Source organism: Crocodylus porosus, unplaced genomic scaffold, assembly GCF_001723895.1.
Source record: "Crocodylus porosus isolate Cpor-Errol unplaced genomic scaffold, CroPor_comp1, whole genome shotgun sequence".
Classification (NCBI taxonomy): domain Eukaryota; kingdom Metazoa; phylum Chordata; order Crocodylia; family Crocodylidae; genus Crocodylus; species Crocodylus porosus.
The window spans coordinates 37,177,868-37,197,353 of NW_017728915.1; the positions used below are offsets into that span (position 1 = coordinate 37,177,868).

Sequence of the window (19,486 nt, forward strand, 5' to 3'; positions counted from 1 at the left end):
CAGCTGCTTAGGGGCCTGGTCCATATAGATGCAGTATAAACCCACTGACCCCCCCTGACTGCTTAGGGGGCCTGGTCCATATAGATGCAGTATAAACCCATTGACCCCCTCGCAGCTGCTTAGGGGGCCAGGTCCGTATAGCTGTCCCGGCACAGATAAACCCACTGACCCCTTTCCAGCTTTTAGGGAGGCCAGGTCTATGCAGGCAGGGAAGTGCGCGCGTCCCTTTCCATCCAGCCAGAGCTGAGATCAGGCAGAAGCGAGCGAGAAGGGGGGCAGCTGACAGCAAGCCCACGTCCTACCTGCCTGGAGATTTACAGGCAGCTTTGTTCTCGGGCGCCATTAATCATCCAGGGAGGTTACAGACGCCTATGGAGCTTGAAACAGCGCAGCCAGGATAAATCCAGCAGGCCTTTGATAACGGCCATAAAACAAGCAGGGCAGTCAGGCGTCGCCTGGGACAGGTCGGCATCAGCCCCAGCGCCCCCGGCTCAGCCAGTTTAATGGGAGGAAGGCTCCCCCTGCCCCTCCTCAAAGCAAAGCAGAGCAGGGAGGGGATGGGGGGGCAGCAGCAGGCCTCAATGGGACAGTGGGGGGCCCAGCCGGCGGTCTCGGTGGAGGGGCGACTGGTCTGCCCCAGTGAGACCCTTCCAGGGGATGGAGCCGCCAAGTGCTGGGGGAGACGCACAGGTCGTCATGGTCCTCGATGCTGGGGACGTGACCTCCAAGCAAGCTGCCAGCAGGCTGGGCAAGCCCTGCCTTTCCCACGCTGCCGGGCTCTGGGTCGCTCCCGGCGCAGAAGTGACCGAGAGCTGCTGGGCTGGACCAAGCACCCGGCTGACCGGCCTCCTCCCGAGAGGGGGCACATAGGTCCCACCCGAGGAGACGTCCTCGCCCCGCAGGGTCTGGACCCTCCCAGCACGTGTGGCCACCCAGGGCAGCCGCCTGCCCCCGCAGCGGCCTCCGGGAACCTGGCGCTGGGGAGGGCGGCGCTGGGCAGCCTGCATTTGATTTGCTTTCCCCGAGCGGCGGCTGCAAGCGCAGCTGCGATGATGAAAGGGGAGAAGAGAAGGAGAGAGGGAGGGAGGGAGGGGAGGAAAAAAATCCGTCATTCCCTGGCGATTAGCGAGTGATCTCCGCCAGTCAGAATGCAGGACATGCCCTATTAAGTTTAAAATAGACTATTCTTCATTTAATCTGTCCTTTCACAGGCTCCCCATTACCTCGGGAAGATCGGTAACCCCGGCGCGGCGGGCGCTGACAGATCGGCCCCCGGCCCGCCCGCCCCAGTGACTCACCCACCTCGCCTCGCGCCGGCATTTCTCTCTGCTCCTCAACCCCCACCGCCGAGAGGATTAAACCCCTCAATTGAGCCTTTGTGCCCAGACGGAGAGGCCGTAGATCATCGGCTAATCCGGCCCCGGCTCCCTCCGCGCCCTCTCCACCAGCGCGGTGGCTTCATTAGCGGCACAGATCTGTCACGGCCGGGTCTTGCGGGGTGCTAACCGGCTGGCGGGTGCAATGCTGGGGGCAGATGTGCTGGATAGCCCCAGCCTAGGGTGCAAGAGACCCCCCAGACAGCAGGGCACTCTCGAAGTGGTGTTCCCATCCCTTCCAGATGGGCGAAAGCAGGCCAGGGAGCTGGTGCCCTTCAGCTTGGGTGAAGGGAGCAGGTGGAGAGGAGGACGGAGAGCCCTGGAAAGCACTTAGCATGGACCCGGCACTTGTCTCCCTCCCAGGCTTTGCATGTGGGCTCCTGAGCCCCAGCTGCCTCGGGGTGGGGGCCGGATCCTGCCAGCTGCCTTGCAAGGGCCTTTCCCCTGCATAAAGCCCAGCTGGAGCCTCCCCAGAGGGGCAGGGCTCTACCCTGGGCACAGAGGCGCGCTCCCCTCCAGGTTTCCCAGCTCCCCAGCCTGTGCCAGGGCGCCCTGGGGTGGCAGCTGGAGCGAGCCGGGTCCCCTGCCTGCACCCTCCTGACGCACACCGACGCAAGAGAGTTGACTGCACGGGGGAAGCTGTGTCCTAATTACGTTGCAGTCTCTGGGCGCCGCTCGGAGACGCAGGCCACGCTAGACAATAAACCCTGCTTGGTTAACCCACATTCTGGAAGTGCCACTTGTGAGGCCGCCACGGGGAGGGAGGCCACGAAGGCCGGAGCCGGGAGCCCCCCATTCCCTGCCTGACCCCCGCCGAGGCTTCTGCTGGGGTGGGGGGTGCTCAGCTGGGATTACCGCCTGCCTGGCTCCCAGCACCGAGGGTTTGTCTTGGCTTCCCCTCCCTTCCCCTCTCTTCTTTGTGGTTTAATTAGTATTTCCAAGTGCTGTAATCCCTCCGGGAATCCGGCGTAAGGTACAGGAGAGGAGAGCCGCTAACAATGCTTCTTAATTAGCAAGTGCTTCCAACCCAGATTGCGGCGTGGGCATATGTAAGGGGAGGAGGAGAGACAGCAGGGGAAGCCGGAGGACAAAGACAGCCAGGCGGGGCGGCCGCGGCTCCTGCAGGCCGCCTTGGCGCCCGCTGTGCTCCTCCGCCTGTATGTGTGCGGCCGGGCGCCCGCAGATTAGAAACCCCAGGCCATGCCTCTCCCGCTACCCTTTATCACGCTGGCATGGGAGGGGGCTGACTCTCTACCCGTCTCCCTGCCCGGTATCAGACCCACGCAGGGCTCCCACACCCACTGCACACTGGATGTGCACCCCACGCCCTGTGCAGAGGCGGCACAGTCCAGGGGCTATGCAGAAGACATATGGCCGCTGGCCCCGAGACCCTGTTTCTGCCAGGGGGCAATGCCAACTTGGGCAATGCCCTCCACTAACCCCCAAGAGATGGGGCCTGGTTGAGTCTTCGAGGTGGGAGAGCCCCCATCCCTTGTCAGGGCTGCATGGTGTGCCTGCCCCCAGGGCTCGGTACCTGTCGGCCTTCGCTCCGCCACACCCCGTTCACAGTCTTTGTCGGCGCGATGGTCACCACGGGGGGCGTGCTCGGCACGCTGTGCCCGCCCGGCGGCACGATGATGGGGCCCATGGGTCCTCGCTTGGGCGTGCTGGCCGGGGAGCTGTGGTTGGTGGCTGGCGAGGAGACGGGCGAAGACTCGCTGCTTATCGAAGACCCTTTGAAGAGAGCAAGAGAAGACGGGGTGAGCAGGGGAACCTCAAAACCAGCCTATAAGTACCTGCCATGCTGGGACACTCAGGGAAAGGTTAACTGCTGGTCCTGAGCCAGGCTCCATCAGCCAGGCCAGCAACCAGGCGCTGGGAGAGTAGATGGCATCCATTTGGGCAACCCTCCTCCATCCAGACCCATCACCTATGAGTGCCTTTGAAATGGCCAGGAGTGTATGCCCAGGGCCTGATCCATTACGGTGCTGAGGTTCTCCAGCTATTGAGGATGCCAAGCACCAAAGCCACTAAGAAACACCTTTGAAGGGCTGGCATCTGTCCTCAGCCTCACTGGGCTTGAGTCCAGAGTCGGGGCCATCACCGGAGCCCTCCCGGAGAAGACATGAGGGTTGGGTTGGGGGACAGGCCAAAAAGGGGACTCCCTCATGTCAAAGGAGCAGCGATACCACGATAACTCCCTGCAGACACACGGAGGGTGCAATCAGGGGGCCCTTTGCTGGCTGTGCTTTTGCACCGAAGCTGACTGGGAGAAAAGGGGCTTTTCCACCCAAAGAGGAGTGAAACGATGTGGGTGCAGTGGTCCCCAAGGTGCAAGCCTTCTGGCAGCGGGACACGTGGCCAACCAGGCCGAGCTGGCAGAAGCTGTACTTGTTTATGAACCAGAAGCACTGTGCCTGGCCACGGTTACAGACCCCTTTCCCGTGGCTCTCGGAGACAGCAGGCACTGCAGCCCCTCTGTCCATTTGTCCCCAGGCCCGGCTAGTTGGTAAAAGCCGGGCACCCAGACAGCTCCTGGAGGTGAGGGATGGTTAATCAAGTGCTTGTTGCTCCTGCCCAGGCGACATGCTGTCATAAGGAGAGGATTCAACCTGCCCGGCTCTCCACCCCCCCGGCGGGAGTGGGACTACAGCACACGGAGGAGCCGCGCGGCGGCTGAAAGGGTTTGGAGGCATCAAAAGCCATTAGCTGTTTATTTATAATTCAATATCCCTTTGTTCAGCGCGCGGCATCGTCGGCGCGTTGCAAGGGACGGTGTCTGCTGGGAAACCATTTGGCTCTCATTAGGGAGTGCTCGCTCAGCGGTAAAAGGCTCTGCTGCACGCTGTGTAAATGGCCTGGAATGGATCCGCTCGTCTCTGCTTCCCTGGGAAGAGCTCCGCCGCCCCCGCGGCGCCAGCCCCCTCCGGGGCTGCTCCCCGGAGCCCGGCGTGGCTGCCCCAGCTCCGCGGCACAGACAGGCGGCACGGCCGTGCCGCGGGTACCAGCGAGGCCTGCAGTCGCTCTGCCCTGTCCCTGGGAAAGTGGATCCAGCTTCCAGCAGCGCTCAGGGGCCCTTCGTGCTGTGTCCTGGGTGTCGGGGGGGAAAAAATTAAACCGCAGTGGATGTGGGTGGTTTTTAAAGCAAGCCTTTTGCTGGGGCAGGGCTGTATTTCCTGGAATAAATGGGCCTAGCTTTTCTCTCCCTAAACCCTGGCCCAGGGGAGTGATTTTCAAGGACATCTGCACCTGGGGGGCGGCTTTCAGGAGCCTCTGCATGGCACAGCTGTGTCTGCCATCGAGCTCTCCAGCCAGGGCACCCGTGCCCAGGACAGAAGTAGCTCCTGACACGAAGGCCTTTGCTCTCGATGCCGACAGGCTTCTCCAGACCCGTGCAACATGAACTTCCCCCCATACCTCCACCATGCACAGATGCTGCTAGGACGCTGCCAGGACTCTGCGACCACTGGTGGGTCTAAAGCCATCTTGGAGATCTCCCCCAGACCCACTATTCAGGCCCGTTCAGAGCCCGGTTCATGTGACGGCCCTCTGGTAGCTGGAAGTGCACATCAGGGACGCAGGTGTCACCTCTGCCAGCGGTTCAAGGTCTCTCCGATGGTGTTTCAAGCCAGCTGCGGTGGGACGGGGTATCCTCAAGGTTTCTCCGGCGGTTCCTCAAGGCAGCTGCGGTGAGGTGGGGAGTCCTCGGTTCCAGGATCAGCAAGGAGAGGCATATTTTTGGGCCTCTGCCCAGCTGACCACGAGTGACCGTGAAGCCGGAGTGACTTACAAGCCTAGAGGTTGTACTACAGTCATTTCAGACCTGTCTCTCCAGTCCGCACCCTGAGTCCCAGCACGACCGCAAACCACAGCCAAATACTTCGGTGGGAGAGAGCAAACTGCCTGGCTAGCTGGGCCGCGCTAGATAAATAAGGAAACAGGCTCCTTCCTGACCCCTGGCGAGATTGCCCCACGGTGTGCTGCACGGAGATTAGATTTCTTTTATATAAACATGTGGAACAACAGCCTTATCTCTGCTTGGAAAAAGTCCCAGCTACTTTCCAAACCCCGCTCTATGCTTTGATCCTGCCGCCCCCTGCGGCTGGTAACCGGCCATATAAAGCAATACTTCCTTCTCCAAGGCACCGGGTTTGTCCGTGCCAGGGACATCAGGAGCACTCGAAGAATAACAGGGTGAGAAGCTGCCTGCCTCCGTGCTGCAGCACTTCTCCAGGGCAGGGCAGCTCAGCTTGTGATGCTATTATACTCAGGTGACCCCCTCTCCGGTCTAATAGGGGTTGTGTAAGTCATCCGTTCAGCCAAATACTCCCAGCAAATTTCTTCAGGGAACCAGTCAGGGGTCGCTAAATAAGACTCGAGCAGCAGCCACGCAGGAAGGAGAAAGAAGAGCTGGAGAGAGGCTCAGCTCCAGGATACCTCCCCCCAGCTCTTCCAACCCAACCGGCGTGGCGCCGCGAGCCAAGAAGGAGGCCGATCGCTGCGTGCTGCCCGGGGGCCCGATGCCCTGTGACGGTGACCGCTTTCTTTCAAGAGGAATTGGCCGCCTCTTGCAGCCGTGGCCGCAAACGTCCCCCCGAGCGAGCCGCAGCGCTCGGAGACACGAGGAGGGAACGCGGCGGCGGTCTCTGCAACCCTGGGGCACAGCTCTGGCATTATTTGCATAATACATCTGTATTTTAAATTACACCCGCCCCGGGGAGGCGGGTGATATTTGCAAGGCAAAAATAAAAGCTCTGAAATGGAATTAAAGTAGCGAGCGCCGCGCACAGAGCGGAGAAAGGCTGGAGCAGCCATACAAACAGGATGCTAGCTAGGCCCTCATCCAGCACCACACCGCGAGGTCCCAGCGCGTGAAACTGCTTGGGAAGGGCTGAGATTCTGCGCTCCTGAAAGGCACGGTGGGGCTCGAGAAAGCCGAGGCCACCTGGGTAGCAGCAAGACAGGCCACGATGCCCTGCCAGGGCTGGTACCAGCCTACCAGGACTGATTCTGGATGCAAAAGGGTTCATTCAGCCCTCGAGCCCCTCCGGCCTTTGCAGAGGCAGCCAACAAGGGGCCGAGTTTTCTGGTCGTGCAAAGATGCAAACCTGCCTGGTGGGCATCTTTGATGCCTACAGAGCATTTGGTCCAAGTGTGCAGATCGGTCCTCACTCCGATAGCCAGAGCGCTCCCGGCCTGCCGGGGACCGTCCCGTCGCTGCTCTCCTGGGCTGCGCTGACGCCAGCAAGGAAGGGTTGAATGTCATTCCTGCTCTCCTGCGTCGGTCCCGCTCCCTGGTCCACAAGCAGCTCCTGAGCTCTGGGCATGGGACTGGTGCCAGCCCTGTGTTATTTCACGCCCCCCAATACAGAAAATGGGCCTGGAGGCGTAGTGCACTCTCAGGAGGGCAAAGAAAGCCCCAGCTCAGATGGGAAGGACCTTCCAGACCACCGAGTCTGGTCCCAGCATTAGGAGATGAGAGGGTCCCACGACCCCAGCGAGAGCTGAGCTCCAACAAGGGTTGTCCATCGCTGCTGTGCAAACCCTACCGCACTCACCTTGCTCATAGGCCTATGGAAAGCTCTCCTTGGAGGGGGGAACCTCGTGCAAAGGGCTCAAGATCTCAGGAACTACTATGTAATGACACTGCCATCAGGTAATGAGGAATGAAATCCCCCTGGGCTTTCACCGGGTGCCAGACCCTCAGCCTACACCCTAACCCTATGGTGGGATGCTTTTGGCCAGGCGCGCCAGCCGAAGCGAGCTCCTCCGAGACGGAGAGTGCAACAGGGACGGGAGTGCGAGTCCCACAAGAGGAGCAGAGAGGCAACGGTTCACCCAATGCGGAGTCCAGCGGACTTGGCCCGGTCAGCCGGAGGAAGGAGCGAGGCGGGAAGGGTGAGCGGAGCAGCAATCCCACCACGTCCAGGCGGGGAGCGGCGCTGCGCGTGAATCTGCCTTATTAATTATTCCTGAGTCGCTTCGAATTGCTTTCATTTTCGAGAGCGGCGAGAATCGGGGAGAGAAAGGCTGCCCACCACAAAGGAAGCAGCCGATACGGATTTGACACCCACTGAAGTCTATCTTGTCAGCGCAAGGCCAACAACAATTAGCAGCCTAATCCCCTCTGAGCTGGGAAGCCATTACTCACCACGCGATAGCGTTAACAATCAATACCATCACAATGAGCCGGGCAATTAATGAAGCTAAAGTCTTACTTCAGAACCTTAATTCTCGCTGTGTGGCTTTAAACGGGAGGGTTTGTGATCGTTATAATTAACTGGTGGTATTCAGCCAGGAGTTAGTCAATGAGACTAATCTGGATTGGAGATGACAAGAGGCGCAGTGTGACGGTGTCACCTTTGTTGTTTGACCTCCCGCTTTCCGCTCGGTGATAGCAGATTAGCAGGCGAGGCTGACAGGCAAATGTAATTAACAGCTGAGACCCCGAAGGGGGGCTGGGGGGAGCAAGCCAGACCCGGGAGCGTACAAAGCAATCAGCTGATGAGGCCTCGGTGCCTCCTTTGTGCCGCCGAGCTACCCCCCCGCTGCTCCTCCTTGCAGGGAGGAACTCGAAACGAGAAACGAGACAGGTTTCTGGCCGGCCAAAAACAGGGCCGCGGGGTGGTTTGAACTCGCACCCGGCACTGCGATGGCCGGAGTCACGTGACAAAGCGGCCTCGTGGCTGGCCCGAGCGTGAATGTCCACAGCAGCGACGCTTCCGGGTTAAGAGGTGACTCACTGTCCGCCTTCCTGCTCCTGTGCCAAGGGCACGGCGGGGGGTAGGAGTCAGGACTCCCGGGGGTGCTCCCAGCAGGGCCTGGCCGCGAGCCGTACCCGAGTGCCTGTGCCTGCACCAGTGCCGGGCTCCTCCAGCTTCTGGGGGCCTATCCCATAGTTCCTAGTGCAGCGGGGAGCTGCGCCACTCTAGGACTCCTCCTTAGCAAATTGTGGGAGGGCTTGTCTGTCCCTCTGGGGGAGTGCATGAGGACTGGCTCTCACAGGGGACTTCGACCCCCCCAACATTTGCTGGGAGGGCAAGAGAGCAATGCACGGGCAAGCCAGGAAGTTTTTGGAGAGCACCGGGGACAACTTTCTAGTGCAAATGCTGGAGCGGCCAACTAGGGGCTGTGCCCTTTTTGATCGAATTAATTGGTGGGAAATGTAGTAGTGGATGGCATCTTGGGCAGCCATGACCATGAGATGACTTGAGTTCAGGATCTTGAAGAAAGGAAGGATGGGGAGCAGCAAAGTGAGGACCCTGGACTTCAGAAAAGCGAACTGCGAGACTTCATGGGCAGGATCCTCTGGGAAGCCAGAGCGAGGGGGAGAGGGGTCCAGGAGAGCTGGCTGGACTTGAAAGAAGCCTTCCTGAGAGTGCAAGAACAAACCATCCCGACGTGCAGGAAGACTAGCAAGTATGGCAGAAGACCAGCTTGGCTCAGCAAGGAACTCTCCAGGAAACTAAATCACAAAAAGGAAGCTTATAAGAAGTGGAAACTTGGACAAATAACTAGGGGAGAATATAAGAGCTTTGTTCAGGCATGCAGGGATGAAGTCAGGAAGGCCAAAGCGCAACTGGAGTCGCAGCTAGCAAGGGATGGGAGGGGGGACCAGAAGGGTTTCTACAAGCGTATCGGTAGCAAGAGGAGGATCAGGGAAAGCGTGGGTTCCTTCCTGAACGGGGAGGCAACCTGGTGACAGAGGATGCAGAAAAGGCTGAAGTGCTTAATGTCTTTTTTGCCTCAGTCTTCACAGGCAAGGTCGGCTCCCGGACTGCCGCACCGGGCAGCACAGTCTGGGGAGGAGGTGAGCAGCCCTCGCAGGTGAAAGACCAGGTTAGGGTCTATTTAGAAAAGCTGGATGTGTACAGGTCCATGGGGCGGTGGGGGCTGAGGGAGTTGGCTGATGTGATTGCAGAGCCATTGGCCATCATCTGTGAAAAGTCACGGTGATCAGGAGAGGTCCCAGATGATTGGAAAAGGGCAAACACAGTGCCCGTATTTAAGAAAGGGAAGAAGGAGGATCCAGGGAACTACAGACCGGTCAGCCTCGTCTCAGTCCCTGGAAAAATCATGGAGCAGATCCTTAAGGAATCCATTTCTAAGCACTTGCAGGAGAAGGAGGTGATTAGGAACACGCATTCACCGGGGGCAAGTCAGGCATGACCAACCTGATCACCTTCTCTGATGAGATGACTGGCTCTGTGGAGGTGTGGAGGCCGGCAGATGTGGTGTACCTTGATTTTAGCAAGGCTTTTGATATGGTTTCCCACAGCATTCATGCAGGCAAGCTAAGGAAGTACGGGCTGGATGAATGGACTGTAAAGTGGATAGAAAACTGGCTGGAGCATCGGGCTCAGGGAGTAGTAATCAACGGCTCAATGCCTAGTTGGCAGCCAGTATCAAGTGCAGCCCACTAGGTTGGTCCTGGGGCTGGTTTTCTTCAATGTCTCCATTAACGATGTGGACGATGGCATGGAGCGCACCCTCAGCAAGTCTGCAGGTGACACCAAGCTGGGGGAGCAGTAGATGCACTGGAGGGCAGGGCTAGGATTCAGAGTGACCTGGACACATTGGAGGGTTGGGCCAAAAGGGATTTCATGAGGTTCAACAAGGACAAGTGCAAAGTCCTGCACTTAGGAGGGAACAATCCCATGCACCAAGACAGGTCGGGGGCTGACAGGCTGGGCAGCAGCTCTGCAGGAAAGGACCTGGGGGGACAGGGGACAAGAAGCTGGATATGAGCCCGCAGTGTGCCCTTGGTGCCAAGAAGGCTAATGGCATCCTGGGCTGCATGGGTCAGTGTGCCTCCAGTAGGTCCAGGAAAGTAATTATTCCCCTCTGTTCAGCACTGGGGAGGCCACATCTGGAGGCCTGTGTCCAGTTTTAGGCCCCCCCCACTACAGAAAGGATGTGGATAAAAGGGAGACAGTCTAGCAGAGGGCAATGAAAATGGTGAGGGGGCTGGGGGGCATGACTGGTGAGGAAAGACTGAGGGAACTGGGCTTATTTAGTCTAGAAAAGAGGAGACTGGAAGGGGACTTAATAGCAACCTTCATGTACCTGAGGGGGGTTCAAAGGAGGGTGGAGCTGGACTGGTCTCAGTGGGGGCAGATGGCAGAGCAAGGAGCAATGGGCTCCAGGTGCAGCAAGGGGAGTTTAGGTTGGATATTAGGAAGAATTTTCTCCCTAGGAGCGTTGTACAAAACTGGAACAAATTACCCAGAGAGGTGGTGGACTCTCCATCCTTGGAGGTTTTGAAGCCCCGGGTAGACAAAGCCCTGGCTGGGGCGATGTAGTTGGGGCTGGTCCTGCTTGGAGCAGGGGGTTGGACTGGATGGGACCTCCTGAGGTCTCCCAGCTCTCATTATCTGGGATTCAATGACTGGGAAGGCACTGGAGGAGCATCAACAAGGATGCAGCCAAATTGTGTGTGGGGGTTACCAGCCTGGGTGAAAGCAGCCCTCAGGCCAATACCAGCAAATCCGGGTTGGAAGCAGGGCCTACATGGGGGAAGGGGAGCTTGACAGGCAGAATGAAAGCAGCAAAACTCCTTCTCCGTCCCCAGGGACTCAGGGCTCAGCCAGCCTGAGCAGGACAGGCCAGGCTGGGAGGGCGTGCACGTTGCTCGCTCTCGAAGAATAAAGCATACATCTATTTGGGGGCTGCCCGATGTAGTCGCAACTCAGAGCCTGCCGACCCAAGGCAGTCACTGTGATTTGTAAGGGCTGACCCTGTTGCTTCACCTGAGACTACCCACATACACACACACCTAAGACACTGCCCAAACTTCGACCTACAACCCAAAGGGAGATGCAGGGTGGGAGGGGAACCAGGCCAAAGTCGTCCCCAGGAGACCGCAGCATGGACAAACACTGAATTGCTGGAGCCCCCGAGAGAGACAGGAGGGGCCTTGGGGTCCGGAGAGCGTCTCTGCAGCCTCCTGGGTGTCAGATTCGCTCCACACTGCAAACCTCATTGCACACACTTTGAACTCGGAGAGCTCAATTTGCACCAATTTGATCCCAAGAGCCACGCAAAGCAGCCCCCTGCTCCTAGGAACTGGCTCCTGCCCCTCTGAGCCCACGTGCCCCCCTCAAAAGACGGGGGAGGAAGTGTGTCGCTCTAATCTCTGCTGGGCACCATGCCCCTGCCCAGCCCTTGTTGTTCCCTGTGTTTTGTATTGAGCTGTTGACCAGGAGAAAGAAAATCCCAGCCCAAATCCCCTGTGTAGCTCGTGGTTGGGGATTATGTGGCTGGGCTCGCACCCAGCGCCTTGTACCCAGTTTGGGCCTCCAGAGACAAAGCAGGTGTTCATGGACCGCGTGCCTGCCCACACCCAGCTATGCCCGAGGACCTACTCCCGTGCACAGCCCTCCTTTCCCAGCCTCCAGGCTTTGGCAATGCTGCCGTGCTAATCTGGGGTTGGAAAGCAAAGGACCCCAGGGCTGGATCCTGCCACGGCTTCATGCAGACCCATTAGGGCCTGAGCCTTTCAAACGTGATCCCAGGCACGTCCAGGAGAACGCGGCAGCCGGGTCCAGCGTCGGTGACTGCAAAACCAGCCGACTCGGCCCCCTGGTGAAGGGAGAGCCGGCACCCATCACCCCCCTCCCCTTCCTATCGCCGAGCCCCCATTCTCCCCCCACCCTAATCTCAGATATCACACGTCTGGAAGACGAGCCGTCTCAGAGAGCCACGCAGGCGGAGAAACCCGACGATAAGGAAGGATTTGGCAATCAAATTATACAGTAGTTAAATCTAAATCAACAGGGGGAAAAAATGTGGCTTTTCATTAGGAGCCCAATTTGCCGGGCCCGGCATTTGTGCGCGGCCGGGGTGGGGAAAGCGGCGGCATACGCGAGGGGAGCGGGAGCTCGGGAGAGAAAACTCGAGCATCGGGAAATCAATGTCACCATCCGCTAATGCTGCATTTGAAGGGCTAAGCAGGGAGACGGGGCTGCGCGGGGAAGGGGGGTCCGGGGGGGCATCCATCGCATCCCACAATTGATTCTCCTCTCCCCGTGAGCGGGAGCCAGCATGGGGCAGGGGCTGCCACCCCCGCGAGCGGCTCCCTTTCTGCCAAGAAGGGTCTGCGTGTGTGATTAATGCGCTCCTCGGAGAGGACAGGTAATTTCCACCTTCATTATCGGCTAATCCTCTCCCGTGGTGATCCATCTCCCCCCGACGTCTCAAGGTCTGATCAGACCCTTTGATTCTGCTCAACGGTTCACCTGCCGGCCCTAGGCGCTGGGAAGTGCGGCATAGTGATGGACGCTGCAGCCTGGACCCCCCCAGCCCCATCCCGCACCGCCCGCCCTCCCTCCAGAGCCGCCTGCCCTTCCCGAGCGCCAAGCCGTGTTCTCACTGTGACGGGAGCAGAAAGAAGAAAATCAGCTCGCCCCGCATACCAGATGGGCTGCCGACCAGGAAATGCTGCGCAGCCCAGGAGGGGCTGGGAGAGTGGCACCGGGCAGCTGACAGTGCTGAGTCCCCTGCGCCTGCAGGGGTATCACCTCTGCCCCGCCGGCTCTGCAAACCGGCCCCCTGGCTCTGGGCGCTCGGAAGAGGCAGCGCTCCCCTAATAGGATCAGCACCGCAGTGATCCAGGATTAGCAGGTCAGGCTGGGAGCTGCCACTCCATCCCTACGAGACCCACAGGCAACTGGCGCGGCTCCCAACGGGAGCTCTGGCTACCGACAGAGATGCCGGCCCCGCAAGGGTCCCACCTGGGAGAGAGAAATGGCGCCGTGACACCTAGAGAAGCCTCCTTACCCCGCAACAAGGCATGGATGCATTGCTCTGCGCCCCCCACTCCCAGCCCAGCTGGGAGCAAGTCGCACTCACAACCCACTGGGAGATGTGTTAGGATGGCTGGCAGGCCTCTGTCACCCTGCATCCCGGGTCCGAGACCCGTCGCTACAGCGCTGCCATCCCAGGGGCGCGTGCGGGCATGATCCAGCCCGCCTGCTCCACCCTCCAGCAGGTCCTTCGCGCCCTTTGTTCTCCTGGGCCACGTCTCCAAGCCTGGAGCCTGCCACAGTCGCACCCTCCATCCTCCTGCTGGGGCCATGTGCTCCGTCGGGCTGGGCTCCCGTGAAATAGCCCATTACGGAGACAAATACTCAGCCGTGCGTCTCCTGGCGCCGGCGCCCAGCCGGCGCTGACTCTGTTATTTAGCAGGGCAGTTCGGCGGGTGCACGAACACATTTCAGAGCCTTAGGAAAAATCACATTGCACTGAAGCGAAGCAGCCCATTGCGGGGAAGGACAGACTCTCTTCTCCCCGTGCTTCCTCTCGGGGCGCGGCAAATGAGACGGCATTTGGATTACTCCGTCTGAATTGAATTTCTAAACTGCCCCCTCGAGACACGACGCCGAGGAAAGACATTAGCCCGTGAAACGGCGGCAAGAGCGAACGCCATCCGAGGGCTAAAAATAAAGAGGGAGCTTTCCGCCAGAGAGGCAGGAGATGGAGGGAGGGGGCGGGAGATGGCAGCTTTGAAGGGGATAGGGGGATGGGGGCGGACGTGGTGCTGGGCACCACGGAGAGAGCCGGCTGGGACAGAATGGGACCCACCCCTTCCACAGTGACAGCCTCCCTGTGGGTCCCGGAGCCAAGCACCTTCTGCTCCAGCTTTGCCCCCTTTGCCAGCTTGGTCCCTAGGAGCTAACTCTGGCAGCACCAGCTGACTCAACATCCCTGCTCACGGGTGCCAGCCAGTTGTTGAGCACCTCTCCCATGCTCCGGTCCCACGGAGGGTTTGGCAACGCCCTCCAAAACCAGCTGGGATCCTACTCCCAGCTCAGAGCAGCTCCCAGCACCCCGGGGAGGTGACATGCTACAGCCAGGCATTTATGCAGGCATAACCTGCCCTACTGGTGGTGTGAGCAAGAGGGCACGTGACGCAGCGCTCTGCACTTGTGAATGGTGTTGGGATGGAGTGCAGAGCTCTCCAGGGAAAAGCCAGGGGTAAAATTCCCCTGGGGTAAGCACCATGTGTTTGCTTCCAGCCCAGGGCAGGTCTTTGCTGAGGGCAAACCCAGCAGCGGGGTGTAGCCATAGTGCAGAGGAAAAGGGTGATGCCTGCTCCAAGGGAACTGGTCTGCCTGGTCCCGCCTGCTCTGGTATTAGTGTGTTGCGTGTCCTGGCCCTTCTTGGCTGTGCATTCAGGCTGGCTTTCTCTACCTAAAGGGCAGAGAGATCCCGAGAGGAGGAGGAGATCCTTGGTCACACTGCCAGGTCTCGATGCTGCACTTGTTGGAGGTGGCTTTTGCCTGCTAAAATATGGACAAGCCTTGCCAGCATCTTGAGATGCAGCCTGTCCCTGGCTTGCCCTCCAAAGCTACCTGCCCAATGCAAACAGAATAAGGGCAGGTCAGGCAGGATGCCCAGCCCCCCAGGACAGGGTAAAGCCTGCTGCACGGACTGGCAGGATTCCTGTCCCCCTGGGGCTGAGCCCCAGGCCAGTCTGAGTCAGTAAAGCCTGGGGCACCTGCTGGCAGAGTCGTGAACAGGCTGCCTCTCCTGGCACGCAGCGGGCACCATGCTTTGTACCCAGGATACCAGCCCCTGGTCTGCATTCACCCTGAATGCCCCCCTGGGCTGCTGGGTGCCGACATAGCAAGTAAGGGGCTAGAGGAATGTGCAGCCACTGGTGTGTGTAAAGCCCTGAGATTTCCATATGCAAAAATAGTTGATTATCTTGATAAATGCACCTGGAGACTGATAACAAAATAGATCAGATTTACCCAAAGAACCTAGTCTGCCTGGAGACTGATGCTCTTTTCAGGCTATTTCTCAGTCTCACACCCCTAAGCTGCCTGCCCTGACCTCTTTATCTCCTCCCCCATGCCTCCCCAGCTAGGGGGAGAATTACCAGTGGAAAAGCAGGTTTGTGCACTCTCAGCTGACAGATCCAGAGGCCTGGCCAGGGGAGGCGCACGCAGAAGATCCCTGCTTGGGTTATGCCCTTTGCAGTGTGGAAAGCAAAGACCCTGCTGGTTCTCCTTATCCCTGGCCACAGCAAAGCATCTGTCTAGGATTCCTGCCACTGCCAGGGCAGGGGGTGTCCTCTTCGCCAGGGGGGTATCAAGAGGCTAGCAAAGAGCCTCTGAGCTGACCCCAGGCAGGATCCAGCCTGAAGCACCTGGGATCGCAGCCCAGGGAAGCCTGCAAAGCCAGGCATAGCATCGTTCCCGGAGGCCCTGGCCATGGCAGGGAGAGGGGTTATATTATCAAAGCTGACTGTGATCCAGAGCAAGCCCTGCACCCTCCTCCATCCAGAAGCCCCTGCCCAGGCCAGGCGGTGCTCGGTGCATTGACACGCTGTTCCTCACATGGTGTCCCAGCCGCAGCACATGCTTTCCGTGTGAGCTGGCCAGAGCCCAAGGGCACCTGACCTCCAGGGCAGGGCGCCCGCAGGGTTAACATGGGGCAGGGTTTAAATGACAGTGGGAGCAGGTCCAGGGGCATGTGGTTGCTGCTGCCCAAACAGGAGCTTGTACTGACTGGAGTAACAGGGCTGTGGCCAGATGCCAGGGTAACGGGCACATAACCCCTTCCTATGGGACAGCACCAATGACCCTGAGAGTCCTTTGCATGGGCCCCCGCCCCCATCCAGTTAGAAAAAGGCTCCTTTCTTTTACTGTGCAGCAAGGCCACATGCTGCCAACAAGCTGCCATGCGCAACCCCAGAGGCAGTCGCATCTCAGCCCTTGCTGAACGATCCTGCGGTGTTCCACCCCAGAAGTGGCTGCCTCTCGGCTCCAGGACCAAGGGCAGCTGTGTCACCGTGAGAAGCGGTTTGTGAGCCAGGTTTGCAAAGAGCTACGAGATGCTGGGGTCAGCGATGCTCAGGAAAAGCAGAACTGCACGATCCTGGGTCCTCAGCGCTCCCCTCTTCCAGCACGTGCTGTGTATGAGGTGGAGAGGGAAGCCCTTCCTGACCCTCGCACCGAATCACCCTGGAGCCTGAGGCTCGCCGGGGTGGCCTGTGGTGGTGCTGAGTTCTAGCAGGATCCAGCCCTCACCAGCATGAGCGCTCAGCCGGCAGGACCTGAACCGTGGCAGCTGGATGCTGGGCTCAGGGCCACCCCCCTGCGCCCCGGCTGACCCCCCGGTTCCCCTCTTACCTCGGGGCTCCTCTGCTTGCTTGGCGAGTTTGCGCAGCGCGGCGGCGAAGCTGGACGAAGGCGCAGACTGGACGGACAAAGTGCTGTTGGCGGCGGGGCTGCCGTTGGGCACCAGCGAGCCATTGAGAGGGGAAGGGGTGAGGGGGCTGACGGTGGCTGTGGTCCGGGTCGCTGTCGAGAGCATTCCTAGTGAAGGCGACTTTGGCTCATGGCTCATGCCTGCAACAAGGATAAGAACAAGCCCGGGTCAGCGGAGCAGAGGTCACCAACAAACCAGGGCTGGGGCAAGATGCTGCCACGGAGCAACCCATCTGCCACCAGCAGCGACACAGCCCCTTTCCAGCAACAGGGGCAAGAAGCGCCGTGCAAAAATCTCCCCCATGTTACACACAAGGAAGTGGGGGGCAAAGAGAATGGCACACAGCTGCCAGACCCCAAGTGGAGGCTCCCAGCTTGCCCTCTGGTGCCCTACCCCAAGGTGCCAGCCACTGGGCTTTGCTGGGAGGTGGCTCCTGAGTTTTGGTAGAGATCCCAGTGTGAATGGGCCCGGCTCCCCGGGGGGGGTTGTCCTGGTGCTCAGAAGCTCTGGCAGGGGAACAAACACCTTCAGTCATTTAGGGGAGACAAGAAGCCACGAATTTCCATCCCCAGGGGACGGGCTTATCCCAGGCCCTGCCCACGCTGCTTTGCTGCTTGTATGCGCACACACACACCACCCCCCCCTCGGTTGGTGCTGGGGCACACTCACAAGCTGTACTCTCCCCACCTTCCCCCCTGATTTGACCCGGGAGGCAAGTGGCACCCCTCTTCCAGAGCTGCCCCAAAGACCAAACCATCCCCAGCCCCACGCGCCTCATTCAGACCCCGCCTGCATCACGAGCTGCAAACTTTCCCGGAGCCATGCAGGAAGGGAAAGGAAAGGGGGGGGAAGGAGAAAAGCCAAGAGCAGGGCAGCCCACGCCCCGCGGCAGAGTCAGCTCCGGCGTGCATTTGCAGCCCAACGCCACGACGAGCCCTTGGACTTTCAGCCTTTAATGCAGGGAAGGAGGGGGAAAGATCCCGCGCCGCCTCTTCCACCCCCGCGGCCTCAGCTCTCCGGGGCGAGAAGGGAGGCGCTGAGACCGTCTCGGGGGGCAAACCCCGTCCCCCAAGAGACCCCCAGCCCCGGCAAGAGTCGAGCGCTTACAGAGAGCAGGACGACGGGCGGCATCCGCGGGACGGGGGTGCCGATAAAAGCGAGCGGGAGCGAGGGCTCAGGGAAGCCCCATTCTTCCCCGCCAGCGCCCGGGAGCTTATCTAACAAAGCAACAGCACACAGGCACTGTTGCCCGCAGAAAACAAGCTGACACTCTCGGCCTAACAGCTGCTGCTCAGTCACATGGCCCCAGCTGATCGGTAATAGCCAGGGCTGCTTTTAGATAACAGTGGTGTTTTGTCAGCGCACTGAGCGCGTCTCAGGCGGCACTGATCCGGGCGCTCGACCCTTCGCTGGGCTCTGGCAGGGCTGCCCCCGGCTGAGCCCCGGTGCTGCTCCGGCCGGGGGTCCGACACCCAAAAGCTGTGCCTACCGAGCCCCGCAGCCCCCCTGCCGCCCGGGAAAGCTTTGAGCCTCAGGGACGAGGGGAAAAATGGCCTGAGCGGAGCAGAGGCCGTCTTGCCCCGGCGGGGTGGGCGTACGCCCTCCGTCACGTTGGCACTGGATGCTCCGGGGCTCGGAGCCTTTGCAACCGCGCTGCTGATGTCAGTTCACTGCAAATAGCATTTCCAATGAGCAGCTTCATTAACACCAAGCTAAAATTAGCGCTTCCCCTCCGCGGGTGGGCACGGGGCAGGAGGCACTGCCAGGCCCCCACACGAGAGCAGGGGCACACGGGGAGATGACAGGGCAGGTGGGTATGAAGCCAAAGCGGGGTGCGGGACAACTCGTCTGACCAAGCTTCCTCCTCAAGGGAGCAAGGAAAACCAGACCGGGGCACTGGCGACGCGTAGGGGGTGCACGCGTGACGCGGGTGAACGTGCACCCCCGAGATTGGCCGTGCACCCCTGGAAGTGCCAGCTGTGAAACTGGAAGTGCATTTCTGGTTTCACCGCTGGCTCGGCAATTGGCTGCTGGGGGCCCCCTCTACCCCCATCGGTGGCCTGGTGCCCCCAGATTCAGGAGGCACCGGTTGCCCATGGGCCAGGCCCAGGCGCCTTCAAACCCCGCTGTCCTCTCCCACTACACGGGCACAAGCCCTTGCTAAACACCCCTCATCTCCAGCCCTCACAAAGTACTTTGTCCAGTTCCCCCGGCCTTTTCTCCCCAAACAGCCCCGTGTTTCCAGGTAAAACCCGGGAGGCTGGAAGCTAAGGTCCTGTCTGTGTCTGTCACAACACCGCCAGGCCTCAGACACAGCGGTTGTGTCAAATCTGAGAGCTGCTTGGCTCAGCTTGCACGCCGAGGGCACGCGACTGGCCCATGGAGGAGTGTGTGCATGGCCGGGTGTAGCGCCGACGCTTTCACACAGACTTCCTTTCGCCAGCGCGTTCGCTGATCGTTGGAGCGCTGGACGGGGCAAGGCCGCGGAGCCGCTGGCTCTGCACCCAAACCAGACCCCATGAAGCCGGACACGGCATGAATTTCGAACATGGGGGGGAAGGAAAAGCCTAGCAGAACTAAAGCCCTCCCCAAAACCGCAGCTTTCTGCAAGTGCCTCCATATCTACGGAAGCAGGCTGCTGCCTATGAAAGCTCTCTGAACCAGTTAGCCTCTAAGGTACCAGCCCACCGTGCCTTTGCTCATAAGAAACCCACTGCAACGGGACAGGACATCCCTTCCGCCTCTCGCAGGTCTCTAGGGACCCCCTGCTGCCCTGAGCAATGGGGTGTCAGCTGGGGGAGACCCGGGACCAAGGCAGCTGCCCTGCCCCGCGGCCCTTCGTACGTGCGTGGGGTGGGGAGATGCTCTGGAAGGCACGAAACGGCACAGCAGCC

General features: G+C 59.9%; 1 protein-coding gene across 7 annotated transcripts in view; it reads right to left on the bottom strand.

Annotated features, from left to right (window-relative positions):
• Positions 1 to 19,486, bottom strand: part of GSE1 (Gse1 coiled-coil protein) — a 133,628-nt gene that overhangs the window by 21,291 nt on the left and 92,851 nt on the right. For 6 of the 7 annotated variants that reach the window (XR_002101295.1, XM_019535977.1, XM_019535979.1 and 3 more), the window contains exons 2-3: positions 16,514 to 16,732; positions 2,911 to 3,110 (exon numbers count right to left, since the gene is read on the bottom strand). Coding sequence is in view for 6 of the 7 variants with exons in the window: in XM_019535979.1 (XP_019391524.1) it covers positions 2,911 to 3,110; positions 16,514 to 16,732 (419 nt within the window). In the remaining variant the exon portion in view is untranslated. Of the gene's footprint in view, positions 1 to 2,910; positions 3,111 to 16,513; positions 16,733 to 17,699; positions 17,821 to 19,486 lie in introns of those variants that run through there. The other variant, XM_019535978.1, reaches the window with a different exon arrangement.